This window comes from Ranitomeya imitator, chromosome 1 (assembly GCF_032444005.1).
Source record: "Ranitomeya imitator isolate aRanImi1 chromosome 1, aRanImi1.pri, whole genome shotgun sequence".
NCBI classification, from domain to species: domain Eukaryota; kingdom Metazoa; phylum Chordata; class Amphibia; order Anura; family Dendrobatidae; genus Ranitomeya; species Ranitomeya imitator.
In genome coordinates, this window is record NC_091282.1 from 545,071,095 (window position 1) to 545,091,697 (window position 20,603).

Sequence of the window (20,603 nt, forward strand, 5' to 3'; positions counted from 1 at the left end):
TGATACTGTGCGGTGTATATATACAGTACAGGAGGAGTGGTACTGTGCAGTGTATATATACAGGACACGAGGAGTGGTACTGTGCAGTGTATATATACAGGACAGGAGGAGTGGTACTGTGCAGTGTATATATACAGGACAGGAGGAGTGGTACTGTGCAGTGTATATATACAGGAGGAGTGGTACTGTGCAGTGTATATATACAGGACATATATATATACAGGACAGGAGGAGCGGTACTGTGCAGTGTATATATACAGGACAGGAGGAGTGGTACTGTGTAGTGTATATATACAGGACAGGAGAAGTGGTACTGTGCAGTGTATATATACAGGACAGGGTAAATGGTACTGTGCAGTGTATATATACAGGACAAGAGGAGTGGTACTGTGCAGTGTATATATACAGTACAGGAGGAGTGGTACTGTGCAGTGTATATATAGGACAGGAGGAGTGGTACTGTGCAGTGTATATATACAGGACAGGATAAATGGTACTGTGCAGTGTATATATACAGGACAGGAGGAGCGGTACTGTGCAGTGTATATATACAGGACAGGAGGAGTGGTACTGTGCAGTGTATATATACAGGACAGGAGGAGCGGTACTGTGCAGTGTATATATACAGGACAGAAGGAGTGGTACTGTGCAGTGTATATATACAGGACAGAAGGAGTAGTACTGTGCAGTGTATATACAGGACAGGAGAAGTGGTACTGTGCAGTGTATATATACAGGACAGGAGGAGTGGTACTGTGCAGTGTATATATACAGGACAGGAGGAGCGGTACTGTGCAGTGTATATATACAGGACAGAAGGAGTGGTACTGTGCAGTGTATATATACAGGACAGAAGGAGTGGTACTGCACAGTGTATATACACAGGACAGGAGGAGTGGTACTGTGTAGTGTATATATACAGGACAGGAGGAGTGGTACTGTGCAGTGTATATATACAGGACAGGAGAAGTGGTACTGTGCAGTGTATATATACAGTACAGGAGGAGTGGTACTGTGCAGTGTATATATACAGGACATGAGGAGTGGTACTGTGCAGTGTATATATACAGGAGGAGTGGTACTGTGCAGTGTATATATACAGGACAGGAGGAGTGGTACTGTGCAGTGTATATATACAGGACAGGAGAAGTGGTACTGTGCAGTGTATATATACAGTACAGGAGGAGTGGTACTGTGCAGTGTATATATACCGTACAGGAGGAGTGGTACTGTGCAGTGTATATGTACAGGACAGGAGGAGTGGTACTGTGCAGTGTATATATACAGGACAGGAGGAGTGGTACTGTGCAGTGTATACACAGGACAGGAGGAGTGGTACTGTGCAGTGTATATATACAGGATAGGAGGAGTGGTACTGTGCAGTGTATATATACAGGAGGAGTGGTACTGTGCAGTGTATATATACAGGACAGGAGAAGTGGTACTGTGCAGTGTATATATACAGTACAGGAGGAGTGGTACTGTGCAGTGTATATATACTGTACAGGAGGAGTGGTACTGCGCAGTGTATATATACAGGACAGGAGGAGTGGTACTGTGTAGTGTATATATACAGGACAGGAGGAGTGGTACTGTGCAGTGTATATATACAGGACAGGAGGAGTGGTACTGTGCAGTGTATATATACAGTACAGGAGGAGTGGTACTGTGCAGTGTATATATAGGACAGGAGGAGTGGTACTGTGCAGTGTATATATACAGGACAGGATAAATGGTACTGTGCAGTGTATATATACAGGACAGGAGGAGCGGTACTGTGCAGTGTATATATACAGGACAGGAGGAGTGGTACTGTGCAGTGTATATATACAGGACAGGAGGAGCGGTACTGTGCAGTGTATATATACAGGACAGAAGGAGTGGTACTGTGCAGTGTATATATACAGGACAGAAGGAGTAGTACTGTGCAGTGTATATACAGGACAGGAGAAGTGGTACTGTGCAGTGTATATATACAGGACAGGAGGAGTGGTACTGTGCAGTGTATATATACAGGACAGGAGGAGCGGTACTGTGCAGTGTATATATACAGGACAGAAGGAGTGGTACTGTGCAGTGTATATATACAGGACAGAAGGAGTGGTACTGCGCAGTGTATATACACAGGACAGGAGGAGTGGTACTGTGTAGTGTATATATACAGGACAGGAGGAGTGGTACTGTGCAGTGTATATATACAGGACAGGAGAAGTGGTACTGTGCAGTGTATATATACAGTACAGGAGGAGTGGTACTGTGCAGTGTATATATACAGGATATGAGGAGTGGTACTGTGCAGTGTATATATACAGGAGGAGTGGTACTGTGCAGTGTATATATACAGGACAGGAGGAGTGGTACTGTGCAGTGTATATATACAGGACAGGAGAAGTGGTACTGTGCAGTGTATATATACAGTACAGGAGGAGTGGTACTGTGCAGTGTATATATACTGTACAGGAGGAGTGGTACTGTGCAGTGTATATATACAGGACAGGAGGAGTGGTACTGTGCAGTGTATATATACAGGACAGGAGGAGTGGTACTGTGCAGTGTATACACAGGACAGGAGGAGTGGTACTGTGCAGTGTATATATACAGGATAGGAGGAGTGGTACTGTGCAGTGTATATATACAGGAGAAGTGGTACTGTGCAGTGTATATATACAGGACAGGAGAAGTGGTACTGTGCAGTGTATATATACAGTACAGGAGGAGTGGTACTGTGCAGTGTATATATACCGTACAGGAGGAGTGGTACTGCGCAGTGTATATATACAGGACAGGAGGAGTGGTACTGTGTAGTGTATATATACAGGACAGGAGGAGTGGTACTGTGCAGTGTATATATACAGGACAGGAGGAGTGGTACTGTGCAGTGTATACACAGGACAGGAGGAGTGGTACTGTGTAGTGTATATATACAGGACAGGAGGAGTGGTACTGTGCAGTGTATATATACAGGACAGGAGAAGTGGTACTGTGCAGTGTATATATACAGTACAGGAGGAGTGGTACTGTGCAGTGTATATATACAGGACAGGAGGAGTGGTACTGTGCAGTGTATATATACAGGAGGAGTGGTACTGTGCAGTGTATATATACAGGACAGGAGGAGTGGTACTGTGCAGTGTATATATACAGGACAGGAGAAGTGGTACTGTGCAGTGTATATATACAGTACAGGAGGAGTGGTACTGTGCATTGTATATATACTGTACAGGAGGAATGGTACTGTGCAGTGTATGTATACAGGACAGGAGGAGTGGTACTGTGCAGTGTATATATACAGGATAGGAGGAGTGGTACTGTGCAGTGTATATATACAGGAGGAGTGGTACTGTGCAGTGTATATATACAGGACAGGAGAAGTGGTACTGTGCAGTGTATATATACAGTACAGGAGGAATGGTACTGTGCAGTGTATATATACCGTACAGGAGGAGTGGTACTGTGCAGTGTATATATACAGGACAGGAGGAGTGGTACTGTGCAGTGTATATATACAGTACAGGAGGAGTGGTACTGTGCAGTGTATATATACAGGACAGGAGGAGTGGTACTGTGCAGTGTATATATACAGGACAGGAGGAGTGGTACTGTGCAGTGTATATATACCGTACAGGAGGAGTGGTACTGTGCAGTGTATATATACAGGACAGGAGGAGTGGTACTGTGCAGTGTATATATACAGGACAGGAGGAGTGGTACTGTGCAGTGTATACACAGGACAGGAGGAGTGGTACTGTGTAGTGTATATATACAGGACAGGAGGAGTGGTACTGTGCAGTGTATATATACAGGACAGGAGAAGTGGTACTGTGCAGTGTATATATACAGTACAGGAGGAGTGGTACTGTGCAGTGTATATATACAGGACAGGAGGAGTGGTACTGTGCAGTGTATATATACAGGAGGAGTGGTACTGTGCAGTGTATATATACAGGACAGGAGGAGTGGTACTGTGCAGTGTATATATACAGGACAGGAGAAGTGGTACTGTGCAGTGTATATATACAGTACAGGAGGAGTGGTACTGTGCATTGTATATATACTGTACAGGAGGAATGGTACTGTGCAGTGTATGTATACAGGACAGGAGGAGTGGTACTGTGCAGTGTATATATACAGGATAGGAGGAGTGGTACTGTGCAGTGTATATATACAGGAGGAGTGGTACTGTGCAGTGTATATATACAGGACAGGAGGAGTGGTACTGTGCAGTGTATATATACAGGACAGGAGGAGTGGTACTGTGCAGTGTATATATACAGGATAGGAGGAGTGGTACTGTGCAGTGTATATATACAGGACAGGAGAAGTGGTACTGTGCAGTGTATATATACAGTACAGGAGGAATGGTACTGTGCAGTGTATATATACCGTACAGGAGGAGTGGTACTGTGCAGTGTATATATACAGGACAGGAGGAGTGGTACTGTGCAGTGTATATATACAGTACAGGAGGAGTGGTACTGTGCAGTGTATATATACAGGACAGGAGGAGTGGTACTGTGCAGTGTATATATACAGGACAGGAGGAGTGGTACTGTGCAGTGTATATATACCGTACAGGAGGAGTGGTACTGTGCAGTGTATATATACCGTACAGGAGGAGTGGTACTGTGCAGTGTATATATACAGGACAGGAGGAGTGGTACTGTGCAGTGTATATATACAGATACTTAGTCTGGGATCAAGCGGCTCATCCTGGACTTCCTCTTCATGTTCAGTTTGTCCAAAGATGGAAACAGTAACACAAGCGCTGACTCCCGGCATCACGTGTCACAACACCACATCACAGCCCCTGTGGGAACGGCATTGGCAGGCACAGGAGGTGAGTATAGGCTTTATTAATTTATCGGGGCTCAACATTTAGTATAAGACAAGGTTGTCTTAGTGGGGGAGACAATCCTTTTAAGCAGTGGACTCTTTATTAGACCATGTGGCAACATTTCAGTTCCATATCAGAGAAATGTTCTGTTGATCCGAAACATTGCCACTTGGGCCAATAATGAGTTGATGGGGGGCACAGACATCACAGGGGGCATATGACTGGAGGGCACAGAAATCTGGGGGCATATAGCTACGGAGGCAGAGAGATCACAGGGAGAACAGATCACTGGGGGACACAGAAATCACAGAAGGCAGATAGCTGGGGGGCACAGGGATGACGGGGGCCACATAGCTGGGAGGTACAGAGATCACAGGGGGCTTATAGTTGGGGGGGCAAGAAGATCACATGGGGTACAGAGATCATATTGGGGCACACAGCGGGGGGGCACAGAGATCACAGGGGGGCACAGAGCTGAGGGATCACCTGCAGACAGACACAGAGCTGCCAGCACAGAGATCACTCTGGACTCTCTGGTAGCAGCTCCTCTTCCAGGAGAGCATTGGGCGGTAACCCCACCCACCCGGTAACTCCGTCCATCTGGTTACTCCACCCACCTCGATTACATCATTCCTGTGCAGGGCAGGCAGCGTTCTCTAATGAATGCTGCATACACTGCACTTGGGGGTTAAAGGGCTGGCAGGATACGGCTGCCGCAAAAGCATTGTGGACTCCGGGCACCTTCCCGCGGGCCTCATGAAAAGCCACCCCCTGATTTAAAGGGCCGGCGGCCAATTTTGTAGCTCAGAGTGCTTAGCACTCCGGGCCTCGTTGCAGGAGACTGCGATAATTCCGCCCCTATCTTATCACCTATTCACTGAGAAGGTGCTTAATACATGATCGCTGAAGGTCACATCATTGATGAGAACAGCTTTGACTGACGCATGTGCAGCGCCCCAGAGATCTGGTCGTTGCAGTAACGTCGCTCAGCCACTAAGGGGAGTGATGGTACGTCTGACTGCACTAAAGGAGTTCTACTGACCAGGTATCGCCAAGCACACACTACACTTCACACTCCGGCCACTAGGGGGAGTAAAAGGCTTTATTTATTGGGCCACTCCTCACATTGGTAGAAATTAGGGGTTGGACAGGAAGTTAGGCAGAACGAAGCCTGGGAGAGCTCCAGGGAGGACCTGTCAGAACTGGGAAATCTGGCAGGTACCTAGCGAAAGGACAGATTGTTACGGAACCGCGCCTGCACTACCTAGCGGCGGTATCCTAAGAAAGAGACACGAAGCGAAGGATATTGTGGAACAGTGAGAAACGAGATCAGCACAAAGGAGATCCAGTTGGAGTCGTGCCCCGAGAACGGCAACATCCTACTGAGGCGCATAGCCGGTGGCCGGAGCACCGAGGAAGTAACAGTCTCCACGCATTACTTCAAACAGCGGCAGGACAGTTAATTACAGGTTGGCTGTCTACCATACAACACCTAAGAAGGACATAGGAGGCAATCGTGGGAGAGGGACGACACTAGGGTTCCAGAATAACTCCAGGCCTACCTGTCATAAAGGTGCGTCCTAGCCATAACATACCTGGGGGACGGAGAAGAGAAAGATCTAGAAAGAACGAGAACAGAAGTTGTGAGGACTATCCTGAATGCTCAGCAGGGAAGCACTACAACACACAGGCGCTAGTGGGTAGACACTGATTTCCACCTGCAAAGGGAACTCTGGATGTGCCTTCGGACTGGCCGGTCTCAGACAGCCCTGTTGAAAGTGCCCCGGATTGAGGATCCTGAAACCTTCAGTAAAAGGTAAAGAAACTGAACCCTGTGTCCTCGTTATTCCTCGCACTACGCACCATCACCCTTTATTGGACGCCCCTTAGCAGGGTCACAGACCGGGTCCAGCCACCGTGACATCCCCAGAACTGAGCCAGCAGAGGACCGGTACCGAGTAACCCGTGGCCCTGCGTCTGGGGGCGATCCACATGTGTGCAGAGCAGGCAGTCAGTCAAGGTGCAGGAGAGTGATCACATCACACTGTATAGTGAGTGGTGACCATTGCTCCTTTACCTGTCCCTATTGGAAGCGAGCAGCTGCAGGGAGTATTAAACTTCACTTTCTACCTGTAGCCGCTGATCCAGCAACACTGCCAAACAGGATTAAAATGCTATTTAGCTCCAGATTACCACTCTGTCTGCAGGTAGTGTTTTTGTAGGTGACAAGTCTTCCTTAATGGGACTCTGACAGCACAGAATGACTGGCCAAGCTAAGTCCTGCTGCTCGATGCATCACGGCAGGGACAACCATTTATATACACCTTCCCACCTGCTCGTTTTCCATCAGTCTCCACCCCCTCTATTATGATTGACAGCTGAGGCGCCATAGAGCCAGAGATAGATGGAAACCAAGCAGGTGGGAAGGTGAATACAACTGATTGGCCCCCATGGCGCACTGAGTGCCCGCACTTAATATATGTTAGACCTGATCAGTCTGGTGTATGTACTGTAAAAATCCATGTGAAGTTTTCTCTTTAGAAGGACCTTTCACAAAAAATTTTCATGTTGAACTGGATGCACAATGTAATAGTGGCTGCAGAGCGGAATATAACATGTCTTTTTTTTATTTCACCTTTCCGGGGTAGAGATAATAGCAATCAGCCCTTAATGGATTATTTTTTGTTAGGTCCAATTGGGTGTTACCAGACAGTTTTCACCTGGGGCGTGTACTTTTTCTCCCTGTAAGATGCTGACCAATCAAAAGCAGGCGACAGCCCTCATTTAAGAAGACCACGCCCCCACCATAGCTTTCTCTTCATGTGCAACACTTACAATCACAGACAGCGCCTATCTCCTGGTCTAACCTTCTACATAAGTCAGTGTGGGGGAGGGGCAACTCTTCTAGGAACTCTCCTGATTACTGAGTGAGAGTAGTCAGACACTGTCTCTGCTGTGGTCACTCTGTATTCAGATCATGGCTGTCATTATGTCTCACATAGGAGTAATCTGCCTGTTCCCAACTACCCGTGTGAGATGTAATGACCGCTTTGCTCTCACTGCAGAACCATTACACGTTCAGCACAACAGACACAAGTTGATTTTTAAACTTGTTCTATTGCAGATTATACGATATAACAAGGTTACATTATAAACAAATAGTATTTCTCATTGCTTGTTAATGCTGTCTAGAGTTAACCTTACCCTTAACCCATGGGTCTAATATCTTAACCAAAACCATAAGACCCCCATGTCAGACACCAAATATTACATACTTGACAAACTACCCCTGAGGAAGACACTTCGTGTGGTTACGCGTGGGGTTCCACTCCCATCATGGATGATATGTTGGGTGCAAAGGGGCATTCACCTTGAATAAGTGCTAAGGATTGTTCACAGCTGTTCTTTGAATTGCTCTTTTGCCTGGATTTTCACTTTTCTTTGTACTTTTTTTTGCGATATTTACCATAGTATCTTGTATGACATCAATTATTGGTTTCTCTTTTAAATGTTTTTTTATTTTGTTTGTTTTCCCATATGTTATCCATAATGTTGTAATAAAATTTTGTATATTTTTGGTGATCACTGTTTTTTGCATACTTCTTTTTTTCATGTTCTAATTTTCTAACGCAGGTACAAAGAGGGGGATATATTTAAATTACAGAGTTGCATGTGATTTCTTGTTATAGGTCTACCTAAATATTTAAAGAGGCATACCATTCGTAACCTGGAAAATTAGACCTTGGCTTTCGGAGATTGATACAAGACTGCAATTCAACAGACATACAGTTGAAACCAGAAGTTTCTGGCATGAAATTAGAATAAACCTTTTCCGTTTTAGGTCAATTAGAATTACCATAATTACGGTATTATTATTTGCCAAATGCGAGAATAATGAGAGAGAGAATATTTTAAAGCATTTTTATTAGTTATTGCAAAGTCGAAAGTTTACATACATTTCATTAGTATTTGGTACCACTGCCCTTAACCTGAATCACCTAGGTCAAATGTTTGGGATCTCCTTCCACAAGCTTCTCAAAATAGTTGGTCAGATTTTGGGCCCATTCCTCCTGTCAAAACTGATGTAACTGATCCAGGTTTGTAGGTCGGCTTCTTCGCACCTGCCTTTTCAGCTTTGCCCATAAAGTTTCAATAGGATTGAGATCAGGGCTTTGTGATGGCCACTCCAAAACATTGACTTTGTTATCCTTAAGGCCTCTTTCACACTTCAGTTGTTTGGCGTCAGTCACTACCGACATAGTGACGGATTGACGGATCCGTCACAATTGTTGAGAAAACGGTTCTAATAGATCCGTTTTTTTGACGGATCCGTTACTTGGGGGTTGTCTGGAAAAAGTATCTACTTTTTGGAGCATGCGCAATTGAAAAAACGGATTGGGGCGACGAATCCGCCGAAAAAACGGTTGCGGCGGATCCGTCACCCATAGGCAGCCATTCTATGGAATGGCGGACGCGACGGATCCGTCGCGATCCACCATTTCGGCGTTGACAAAAAAACGTTTCAATGTCCGTCTATTTTCAGAAAACGTCCGCCAAATTTCGACGCATGGCGGATGGAACGGACGACCATCCGTCATAATCCGTCGCTAATGCAAGTCTATGGGAAAATAATGGATCCGTCAAAAAAAATTGACGGATCCGTTATTTGAGGAAAATGGCGGTTTTAGACTGACGCCAAACAACTGAAGTGTGAAAGAGGCCTAAGCCACTTTGTTACCGTTTTGTCAGTATATCTTGGGTCACTGTCCATTTGGAAGACCCATTTCTGCTTAAGCTTTAACTTCCTGGTTGTCTTTAGATGTTGGTATTGACACATAATCTTTTCTCATGTTGCTATCTATTTTGTCAAGTGCACCAGTCCCTCCCGCAGCAAAACAACCCCACAACATGATGCTGACACCCCGTGTTTCACAGTTGGGATGGTGTTCTTAGGCCTCCAAGCTTCTTTCTTTTCCTTCCAAATATAACGATAGTTATTATGCCCAAAAAGCCCAATTTTAGTTTCATCAGACCACAAGACATATCTCCAAAAATTTATTTCTTTGTTCCTGTGTGTATTTGCAAACCTTATTTATTATAAGGCTTTTTTATGTTTCTTTTGGAGTAATGGCTTCTTCCTGGCAGAGTGGCCTTTCAGCCCATGTTGATACAGTACTCATTTCATTTTGGATATTGAAACAATCTTACCTGCTTCCACCATCATCTTGACAAAGTCTTTTGCTTTTGTCCTTGGGTTGATATTCACATGTTGGACCAAAGCACGTTCATCTCTGGGACATAGAACCCATCTCCTTCCTGAGCGGTATGATGGCTGGACATTACCATCTTGTTTGTACTTGCATATAATTGTACAGATGAACAAGGCACCTTCAGGTATCTTGAAATTGTACCCAAGGATGAGCCAGACTTGTGCAAGTCCACAATTCTCTTTCTGATATCTTGGCTGATTTCTTGAGACTTTCCCATGATGCTACACAAAGAAGCAGTGTGTTTCAGGTGTGCATTAAAATGCATCCACAGGTGTGTCTCTAATTAACTCAGAATTTGCCCAAAAAATCAGAAACTTCCAAACACATGACATCCTCATATGAGCAGTCCAGAATTGTTTAGAGGCATAGTAATCTTAGTGTATGTAAACTTTTGACTTTGCAGTAAGCAATAAAAATGCCTTAAAACTCTCTCTCTCATTATTCTGGCATTTGGCAAATGTTAATAATTATGGTAATCCTAATTGACCTAAAACAGGAAAGGTTTATTCTGATTTCATGTCAGATATTGAGAAAATCGTGCCTATGTGTCTTTTTGTATAGTGTATGTAAACTTCTGGTTTCAACTGCATATGATTGGTCAGCGTCATACAGGGAGAAAAAGTACACAGCTCAAGTGAAAACTGTTTGATAACACCCACTTGGACTTAAGGAAAATTAACTCATTAGGGGCCAAAAACTTTGATTGTTATTATCTACACAAGAGAGAGCTGAAATTTTAAAAAAATAGATATATTCTGCTCTGCAGCCACTATTACATCCTGTGTCCAGTTCAGTATGAAATATGTGGTGAAAGGTCCTCTTTAATCCTGATTGTAAGATGAGAATTGTTTTAGTCCAGCTTTAGAGCTAAATGAGTCTAAGTGTCTTCAGTCTCCTCCCTCCCCCCTGACAGATGCAGCTTGTACTCAGCAGCAGGAGGATAACTTAGGAGCTGTCAATCAGGCTAGGTGGGTGGAGTCGGAGTAACATTTTCATACCGGATTATACAGGCATTCTGACGTTAATTCTCAAAGTAAGTCCACCAGCCTCATCAAGTCTAAGACCTGTTTAATAATGTATGCAGTTTGTGTTGTAAAGTCTGGTGACAGATCTGCTTTAATCTGATCACTTGATAAGATTAGTGAAGTGGTGATTGGGATTGAATCTAGTTTCCCGCGTTTTATTTCTCCATCGGAGGGAACACCAGTACACATATGCATCACACCTTTATTCAAGGCTGCATCCATCCTTCTATCTATTCTGTCTATATCTTCTATCTATTCATCTCCCACTTAGTAATTTCACCGTTCATGCCTTTCCGTCTGTTTTTCTTCTGCTAACATGATGCCCAGTGAAGGTACGTAAAGGTGTGCTTGCTTTTAGGTCAGAGCTGGATTAGATTTAAGTGTATTAGCCAAATCTTATGAATGGTAGCTCCCATTGACTACGTCACCACATTTGCATCCTTCCTTGTTATTAATTAATCATTTGGTCATGAATGTATTGGCCAAGAAATGGAGAGAAGAATGGTAACGTTTTTGTTCTTAGTATTAATGGTGCTCTTTATGTTGTGGAGGGCTCTTCCACCGCATTCTTGTACTTATGTATGCACACCTTGGGTTAGTACCTCCTAAAAGGTTAACATCAAAGTGATTCCACTGTTTCTGACACATAACAGATTTGTATTTCGTTTATCCCCTGGTAGTCTTACATGGTGCAGTTATGTATAAACTAATCCTCTACCTGATAGGAAGATACAATAGGAAAAATGCTCCTTAGTGAATGGGGTTGGATTTGTAGATTCTTCGATTTTCTTTATGTACTTTAGAATTATTTTCTGAAATCTGTGCCTGGGAAAATAGTTTGCATATTTGATACAGGCCTTTCCTAATGACAGACATGAAGTGGGGCAGTAAATACAGCAATGCCGGCTTTAGCCAGACTCCGCTCTTCCCAAAACTCAAAGATGGAAGACCTTGCGTAGCCATGCATTGTTTGGACAGCTTTTCCGCCTCACTTTCTGCAAAGAGGAGGCAAAATCTGGAGATGATCACTATGACAATCTTTCTGGATCTGACATTTGCTGCATAAAAAGTAGGGCATACTTCTGAAAGCGAGTCAGTGGATTGTAGTTATAGGCAGAGTATATAACATAAGTGACTATGGCTCTTTAAACGTGTGCTCTCATTTCTAAGAGCTAACTCTTTGCTGACTGGTTTTGCTTCTTTTGTAGGAAAAACATGCCCCTTGCAAGCAGGTTTTAGTGCTCGGATTAGATGGATCTGGGAAGACAAGCATCTTGAACTCCATTGCAGCCAATAAAGGAAAAGTTCTCACAACACCTACGGAAGGAGTTAATGCCATGTGCGTCAGCAATGGCAATTCGAAAATGGAGTTTTTGGAAAGTAAGTTTAAAGATTTAACTAGTTATGTAAGCCAAAGCCAGGCTTTCCTTCACCAGGGGCACTAACCATCTATAGAAATATCCTAGCCAAGCGCTTTAGGATTAAAGAGAATCGGTCACCTGAGTCATCATACCCAAGCCATGGGCAGCATGAATCCGAGTCTAAGTGCACGATTACAGCCAGGTGTATTTTCTGTGAAAGGCTCCTGCATTTCAGATGAAATATACTGTAAAGAATCAGCCGGAGACCAGCCCTGCTAGAGGTGATCTTCCATAGCGAGAGACCTGTCAATGACCTGCAGCAGTACTGGGAAAAGTCCGCTGGGGCAGAGCCGGACTAGTCTGCCTATAGTCCCTAGCCAAATCTTCCAGCTATACTTCCTCTGCATTTTGGAAGATAATATACCTGACTAATTGTGCATTGAGGCTCGGATTCATGCTGCCTGCAGATGGCAGCTTCCTTTTATAACTATTGACCAACAATCCCCAATTTCATGACAACATTTCTCTTTTTGTAGATCTGCTACTTAAGGATTCTAGATTTCCAACAATTCCCCTTATCACGTAGGATGAAAAGAAGCGCTTCCTACCTCTCTTCTAGGAAATAATTAGACTAAAAGTCCCTGTACCCATTAGATGAAAGTCAGCCGAACCACTTACCATTTGATGCATATGGGGCCTCCTGATTCTCGCCCAACATCATCTAAGAAGGACCAGGCAGGTGAAATTTCAACTCCCCAATCCTCTTATAGTCAAGAGAGAATCTGCTGCCAGAACTGTCTTTCAGCACCTTTCTCCCCATTGAAAACACAACACTTTGTTCAAGTCCATGGAGGAATCTGTAGTGTTAGCTGTCAATGGAACGTCCATTTGACAGCTATCTCATGAGTTTCTGGTGTATTTTCCTTTGTTTAGCACTAATCTGTTTCATCATTTCCTCACTATTCGCAACTGTCCTTGTACCAGTGACACTCCTTCTAATATCTCCGACACGCACATCAGGTTTTTTTTTTTCAAATGGAAGCCGAATTTCCGCAGTCCGGTTCCTGTTTGAGAAAGTGCAGATTCGGGCTGTCATTGTAGGGGATTCTTTGGGATACTGTCTTCATGAGCATTGGCACCCCAAGCTAAACAGGAATTTTTGTTTTGTCCCACAGTTGGAGGAAGTGAGCAGCTTCGTCCTTTTTGGAAGATGTACCTCTCTAGAGCATTTGCTGTTATTTTTGTGGTGGATTCTGCAGATCATGGTCGTCTTCCGCTTGCTAAAAGCCATCTTCATCAGCTGATCCAGCAAGACTCTGTCCTTCCTCTGATAGTACTTGCTAATAAACAGGTATTGATTTCTATGTATCAATAGAACCAACGTGAAAAGGTCCTGTAAAATGCACCAATTGATTTTCAATATTTCATAAAGCCTCATAACGGCATGGAGAATATGAAGCGGAAAAAATAAATCATCGGCACAATGAAACGTATAGTGTGGGGAAGAAAATTCGGGTCCATAGACATCACATTTTAGTGCATTTTGCCGCCATTCCAATGTTGTTGAAACGAAAATGGACTGAACCGCAAGCATAAATTTATCGGAGGGTACAAGGGGTATCTGGAAGCCTGTCCTCCCTTTCTTTATACTATTTTGTCTTCATTATTGTACAGTTCATCTGATAACTAAGGTTTATTAACCCCTTCATGACCTTGGAATTTTTCGTTTTTCCGTGTTCGTTTTTCACTCCCCTCCTTCCCAGAGTCATAACTTTTTTATTTTTCCGTCAATTTGGCCATGTGAGGGCTTATTTTTTGCGGGACGAGTTGTACTTCTGAACGACATCATTGGTTTTAGTATGTCGTGTACTAGAAAACGGAAAAAAAATTCCAAGTGCGGTGAAATTGCAAAAAAAGTGCAATCCCACACTTGTTTTTTGTTTGGCTTTTTTGCTAGGTTCACTAAATGCTAAAACTGACCTGCCATTATGATTCTCCAGGTCAGTACGAGTTCATAGACACCAAACATGACTAGGTTATTTTTTATCTAAGTGGTGAAAAAAATTCAAAACTTTGCTAAAAAAAAAAAAAAAAAAAATTGCGCCATTTTCCGATACTCATAGCGTCTCCATTTTTCGTGATCTGGGGTCGGTTGAGGGCATATTTTTTGCGTGCCGAGATGACGTTTTTAATGATAGAATTTTGGTGCAGATACGTTCTTTTGATCGCCCGTTATTGCATTTTAATGCAATGTCGCGGCGACCTAAAAAACGTAATTCTGGCGTTTCGAATTTTTTTCTCGCTACGCCGTTTAGCGATCAGGTTAATGCTTTTTTTTAATTGATAGATCGGGCGATTCTGAGCGCGGCGATACCAAATATGTGTAGATTTGATTTTTTTTTAATTGATTTATTTTGATTGGGGAGAAAGGGGGATGATTTAAACTTTTATATTTTTTTTATTTTTTTCACATTTTTTTTTAACTTTTTTTTTACTTTTGCCATGCTTCAATAGCCTCCATGGAAGGCTAGAAGCAGGCACAACGCGATCGCCTCTGCTACATAGCAGCGATCTACTGATCGCTGCTATGTAGCAGAAATGGAGGTGTGCTGTGGGCGCCGACCACAGGGTGGCGCTCACAGCCACCGGTGATCAGTAACCATAAAGGTCTCTAGAACCTCTATGGTTAACATCCTGACGCATCGCCGACCCCCGATCATGTGACGATGACGTCATGACAGCGGCATTTGACAGCGGCATTTAACTAGTTAATAGGTGCGGGCAGATCGCGATTCTGCCCGCGCCTATTACGGGCACATGTCAGCTGTTCAAAACAGCTGACATGTCCCGGCTTTGATGCGGGCTCACCGCGGAGTCCTGCATCAAAGCAGGGGATCTGACCTCGGACGTACTATCCCGTCCGAGGTCAGAAAGGGGTTAAGGCACAAGTTTCCATTTACTAGTTCAAGGAGAGCAGACGGCCTGAAGATTCTATTCTGATCTCCATTTATTCAGGACATATAGCTGATTTCATACAATAATAACAGTATTTGCCCAATTCATCAATTGTGGGCTTTTGTTAAGTAAAATTCTTCAGAATAACACACATGGACCCCAATTCATCAATGCAATTTTACCAGAATTCTAGCATAAATTGGTTTGAAAAGTCGCAATATTTCAACTCAACATGCACAAAACTTTGGCGTTTTCACATCAGTTTCTCACAGCTTTTGCGCCCTGAGCTGACGTTTTTACTGATACCATTTTGGGATAGATATGATGTTTTGATCGCCTCTTATTGGGTTTTATGGCAATGTTGCGGCAGCCAAAAAAAAACGTAATTCTGGCGTTCATTTTTTGCCTTGTTACGCCGTTTGCCAATCGGATGAATTTACTTTATATTTTTATAGATTGGACATATCTGAACGTAGCGATACCAAATATGTGTATTGTTTTCATTGTTTTATTTTCAATGGAGCAAAAGAGGGGAGATTTGAACTTTTGTTTTTGTTTGAGTTTTTTTTTAATACTTTTTACTTTATTAGTCCCCTTAGGAGACTTGATGCTGCGATCGTCCAATCGCTTGTGCTGTACATAGCAGGGCTTCAACACAGCTATGTATAGCATAAATCACAATGTCCTATGAACGCCGGCCACGAGCTGGCATTCACGAAAGTGTCGTAATGACAGGCATGATGGTCTTCTGCAGACCGCTGGCTGTAAAGGCAACACATCAGCGCCCTGCGATCATTTGATGGGCGGCCGGAATGACTCGATTCTGGCTGGTGCGTGTTAAATGCCACTGTCAGAGATTGACAGCGGAATATAACTGGTTAAAAACAGCGGATGGAGGTCCAATCCATCCACTGCTGTTAAAGGCACATGACAGCTGATTAAATCAGCTGTCGTGTACAGGGAAAGATATGGGCACCTGAGCCCAAATCAAAGTCCGGGACACGGCACATGATGTAAATATACGTCACATGTCATGAAGGGGTTAACACTTGAATGTATCGGACATTGACCAGCCTACATCTTTAAAGAGTTGCTTACCGCTTGGACAACCCCTTTTTATAAATGAAATGGTCCCTCTTGAAACAGTTAAATAACAGATATTCGCCACCCGCAACGTTCTAGTGATGCCATTGACATGGCTGCAGGGCTCATGTGGCATAATTGTCAGCGTCAATTATTGGACTGCTGTGCACTCTTTTCTTCTGCTTGTCAGCCCAATAGTGGCCCCTGATTGGCTGCAGGACTCACATGGCATAATAATGTAATGGTAGCCCTGAGATATCCAGCGCTAATGCGGGAGGGATCTGGTATTTTTATTTTACAGTAGCATCTACTTTTATAAGGGTGTTGTCTGGATAGTGAGTACCTCCTTTAATGTGTTGGGCCATAATTTCGGTGCACTTGCAGAAGGTCAGAGCCAGATGAAGACAGAGTCTGACTCCCCATGTGAGCAGAGGCGCCTTATTACCTTCTCTGCATCAGTGAGTGCTGGGTATACTCTACACTAAGGGCAGTGCATGTGTTGGCAGCCACAATGGAAAATTGTAATCGAAAATAAATCATAGAAAAGTTTAGCCCAAATACCTGATTTTGATTGGTGTGCTTTTCCCCTGACTTTACGTGACCATAAAGATGCAAATTTAGCCATTTTCTCAAATCAATAGATTTTTAATTATCACTGTCCTAGGCACATAACAACATTGGCGTCAATTTTATATCCTTCTGAGATACAATCAAATATGAAATAACTAAAAATAAAGTTATTAAATAACACAACAAAACTAATTTGGAGCAGGCACATCTACTATAAGTGACTACTTTGGGAAAATGATTACTTCAGGGCTCAAATGGATTCAATGTCCTAAATATAAAGAGATGGAGACAAATAACATGCCAGCATTGCTGTTGGGTTTCTTATGGAAGACATTTTTCAGTGTGGCATCATTTTCCTATGTTGAACCTTCTTGAATTTTCCATAGGACCTGGAGCATGCACACCATATCCCTGAGATTCATGATGCCCTTGCACTGTCAGAGATCTGCGAAGATCGAAAGCTCTACTTGATTGGAACATACGTGACAAAGGATGGCACGGAGGTTTCTTCTGGGATTCAAGACACCAAGGAATTTCTTGCACAACTGCTTTTAGAAAATTGCTGAAATCGTATATTTATACATGTCCTTTCTTTGAATGTAAATTGGGGAATTCCTGTTTGGGTAACTTTTCTTTTTCGTTTTAATAGTCTTTGGCAAAGATGACCATCAGTGGTTCTGAATGAGGGGAACTCCTGATCGGATTATTTGCTTACTAATATTGTATATATGGACGATCCCTGCTCCAATGCTGAAGGAAACATGAAGCGTTGGCATCTATAATCTTCCAGAATACAAAGTAGCTCTGCTTGGACTTCTCGGCAGGTTGGACATTAAGGCAATGGCCAAGGTGAGGTTGATGCTTTTCAATTTTAATGGGGCACAACTAACTAGCAGAACTAAAAAGGTTATCTTCATCAAACAGCCCCCTCATGGCTCGGGCTTAAATAGAATCTGCTTGGTGTACCCTTGGTTGGCCCAACATTTCTGACCACCTTCCCACCTACTTGTTTTCAATGTATCCTCTTCTTGCTCCTGTAAAGCCAGAGATATCAATCCAGTGGAGGTGGAAGGAAATCAAGTAGGCGCCATTGTCCACTGAACTGTTTGGCCATGTCAAGGGTGCACCAAACACCTGTGCTTGGATTCAGCAGTCATTTTGCGCTGACAGACTTCATTTTAAAAAATAATGTGTCCTCTGAAAATGACTTTTTGAAATCAGATTTTTTTTTACTTTTTTGCAAATCTCTTGCAGTTTTTACTTTTGACTATTGAGCCTTGTTCAGTATAGAAGCCGCATGGATACAAGTTGCAAGGAACTGGCTCTGACTTTTTACAAGAGTTTTCGGAACATGATTTGATCTCTGTGCCAAGGTGTTGTCTCTTTATCATTGTCTGTATTGACCTTGTATGCATTACAGTATTTATAGAATCGCTCCATAAGAACCAGTAATCACATTTCTCATAGATGTCACTGGTTTTCAGAGAATGAGTACTTAAAGGGAACCTGTCACCTGAATTTGGCGGGACCGGTTTTCGGTCATATGGGCGGAGTTTTCGGGTGTTTGATTCACCCTTTCCTTACAGACAGGACAGAAAATTAACTTCAATCCAATATTGCGGCCAGCATGCAGCCAGCGGGTAAGGAAAGGGTGAATCAAACACCCGAAAACTCCGCCCATCCGGTCCCGCCAAATTCAGGTGACAGGTTCCCTTTAATGACTAGTGCACTGGGCTTTTGTGTATATTTAAACACGTCATAGGAGTTTTTGATGTCACAAATAATAGCCTGATTGTTTTAAAGAGTAATATAAAATTAATATATGGCACAAATTATTTTACTTTAGCATTGATGAATTTCTATTAGAGAAGTCTATGCTAAGCAATTAATTACTTAAATGTACCATACAGTGTAAGATTTCAGCTGTGATGGTGGCATAGGATGTGGAGTGAATAAATCTATACTTTCTGCAGCCCACTAAGCCTAAAAATCTGATAATTTATTTTATTTCTCATTTATAGAAAATCACGTAACAGCACCTAGAGTCTATTAGAGCAGGGGTCCCCAACTCCAGTCCTCAAGGCCCACCAACATGTCATGTTTTCAGGATTTCCTTAGTCTTGCCCAGGTAATAATTGCATCACCTGTGCAATGCAGAGGAAATCCTGAAAACATGTCCTGTTGGTGGGCCTTGAGGACTGGAGTTGGGGACCCCTGTATTAGAGGACACAAAATCTTGGATTAAGCTGATCATCAAGTCCTTGGCATCGACATGCTTGATCTAGTGCCACACAGAGCATTACATTATGGCACGATCTGTAGTATGAAGCTACAGTATACCACCCAATGCACCTCTGTTTGGATTGCCTTGTATATACTTAGCTTAACAGTTCATTACTAACGAACTGTGAATTTTGGCTATAGACTGTTCATTTATAACTCAGGGTCAGATATAAAATAGGACCTCACCAAAGAGACAAATAAATGCACTGAAAATAATAAAGATGCACTTTTTTCATAAGCCTGTTGTCTTACCTGCTCAATAAAATAATATTTTCTAGTAGGTTGCCGAGTCCTATATACTTGTGATTTATGACTGCATTAATTATGTTGTGGTGTATTTCATTATATTGTGACCTGCCACTAAGGCTCTCATCATATATTTTTTTATGCTTTCATCAGATATACATTGGGCTTATGTGCATAGCTATTTAACCCCTTCACAACATATGATGTACTCTTACTTAATAAGTCAGGTCACCTTCTTTGACTTGCTGTGTTTTACAGTCAGCATCTGTCTCTAACAAAACGCTAAAAGAAACTGTCACGCCGTTAACGGCGATAAAGGGGCAGGACGGCGTCCGGGACCCGCACCTGTCCCTGTCACTATAACGGGGCCCTGACTTTCCCTTATCTCAGGGGTACCTATAATGGTTAGGAGGCCTGAGCCGCCAGCATATCCCTGTCTCCTGTGCAGGTCTATCAGTGGCCCCCTCTCCCCCCAAGGGAGGTGAACTGCACCAGTGTATAAATACGACAATTAAACAGGGTATGCAGACAAGGTAACTAAAATCTCAAACTCACCAAATGCTCACAACCACAGAGGAAGCACAGAGAAACGAAGAGAAGGAAAAAACAAGGAAGGAAAACAGGTTTAACATGCAACCAAAACAGCAGACAACAATCTCTGTAGATAAACCTCCAAGCTCCAAACACCACGCTCCTTCCCACTTCAAGCCAGGCAGCAGAGCGGAGATTACAAAAACCGAATCAGCTGAGAGACCAAGCTCTCAGTAACTTCAGTAACCAGGTTTAACTCCTGCCCTGCTGGCACAAGACAGCCAGGTCACAATTCAGGAGAAGAGCTTCTGTTCATCGTGTGTGAACGAGGCCCAGAGCGCTGCGGTTCTCTAGATCCTCTCTGTCGCGGTAGACCCGTGACAGAAACGTACTATTACACCAGGGGACCCCAACCTGTAGCTCGGGAGCCACATGTGGCTCGCGG

General features: G+C 43.3%; 1 protein-coding gene across 4 annotated transcripts in view; it reads left to right on the plus strand.

Annotated features, from left to right (window-relative positions):
* The window catches only part of ARL9 (ARF like GTPase 9), a 64,883-nt gene that overhangs the window by 35,682 nt on the left and 8,598 nt on the right, over positions 1–20,603 (plus strand). The window contains exons 2-5 of one of the 4 annotated variants that reach the window (XR_011321151.1): positions 12,338–12,509; positions 13,666–13,841; positions 17,485–17,947; positions 19,120–19,661. Coding sequence is in view for 2 of the 4 variants with exons in the window: in XM_069767675.1 (XP_069623776.1) it covers positions 12,338–12,509; positions 13,666–13,841; positions 17,485–17,664 (528 nt within the window). In the remaining 2 variants the exon portion in view is untranslated. Of the gene's footprint in view, positions 1–5,966; positions 6,651–12,337; positions 12,510–13,665; positions 13,842–17,484; positions 19,662–20,603 lie in introns of those variants that run through there. The other 3 variants (XM_069767676.1, XR_011321157.1, XM_069767675.1) reach the window with 3 other exon arrangements.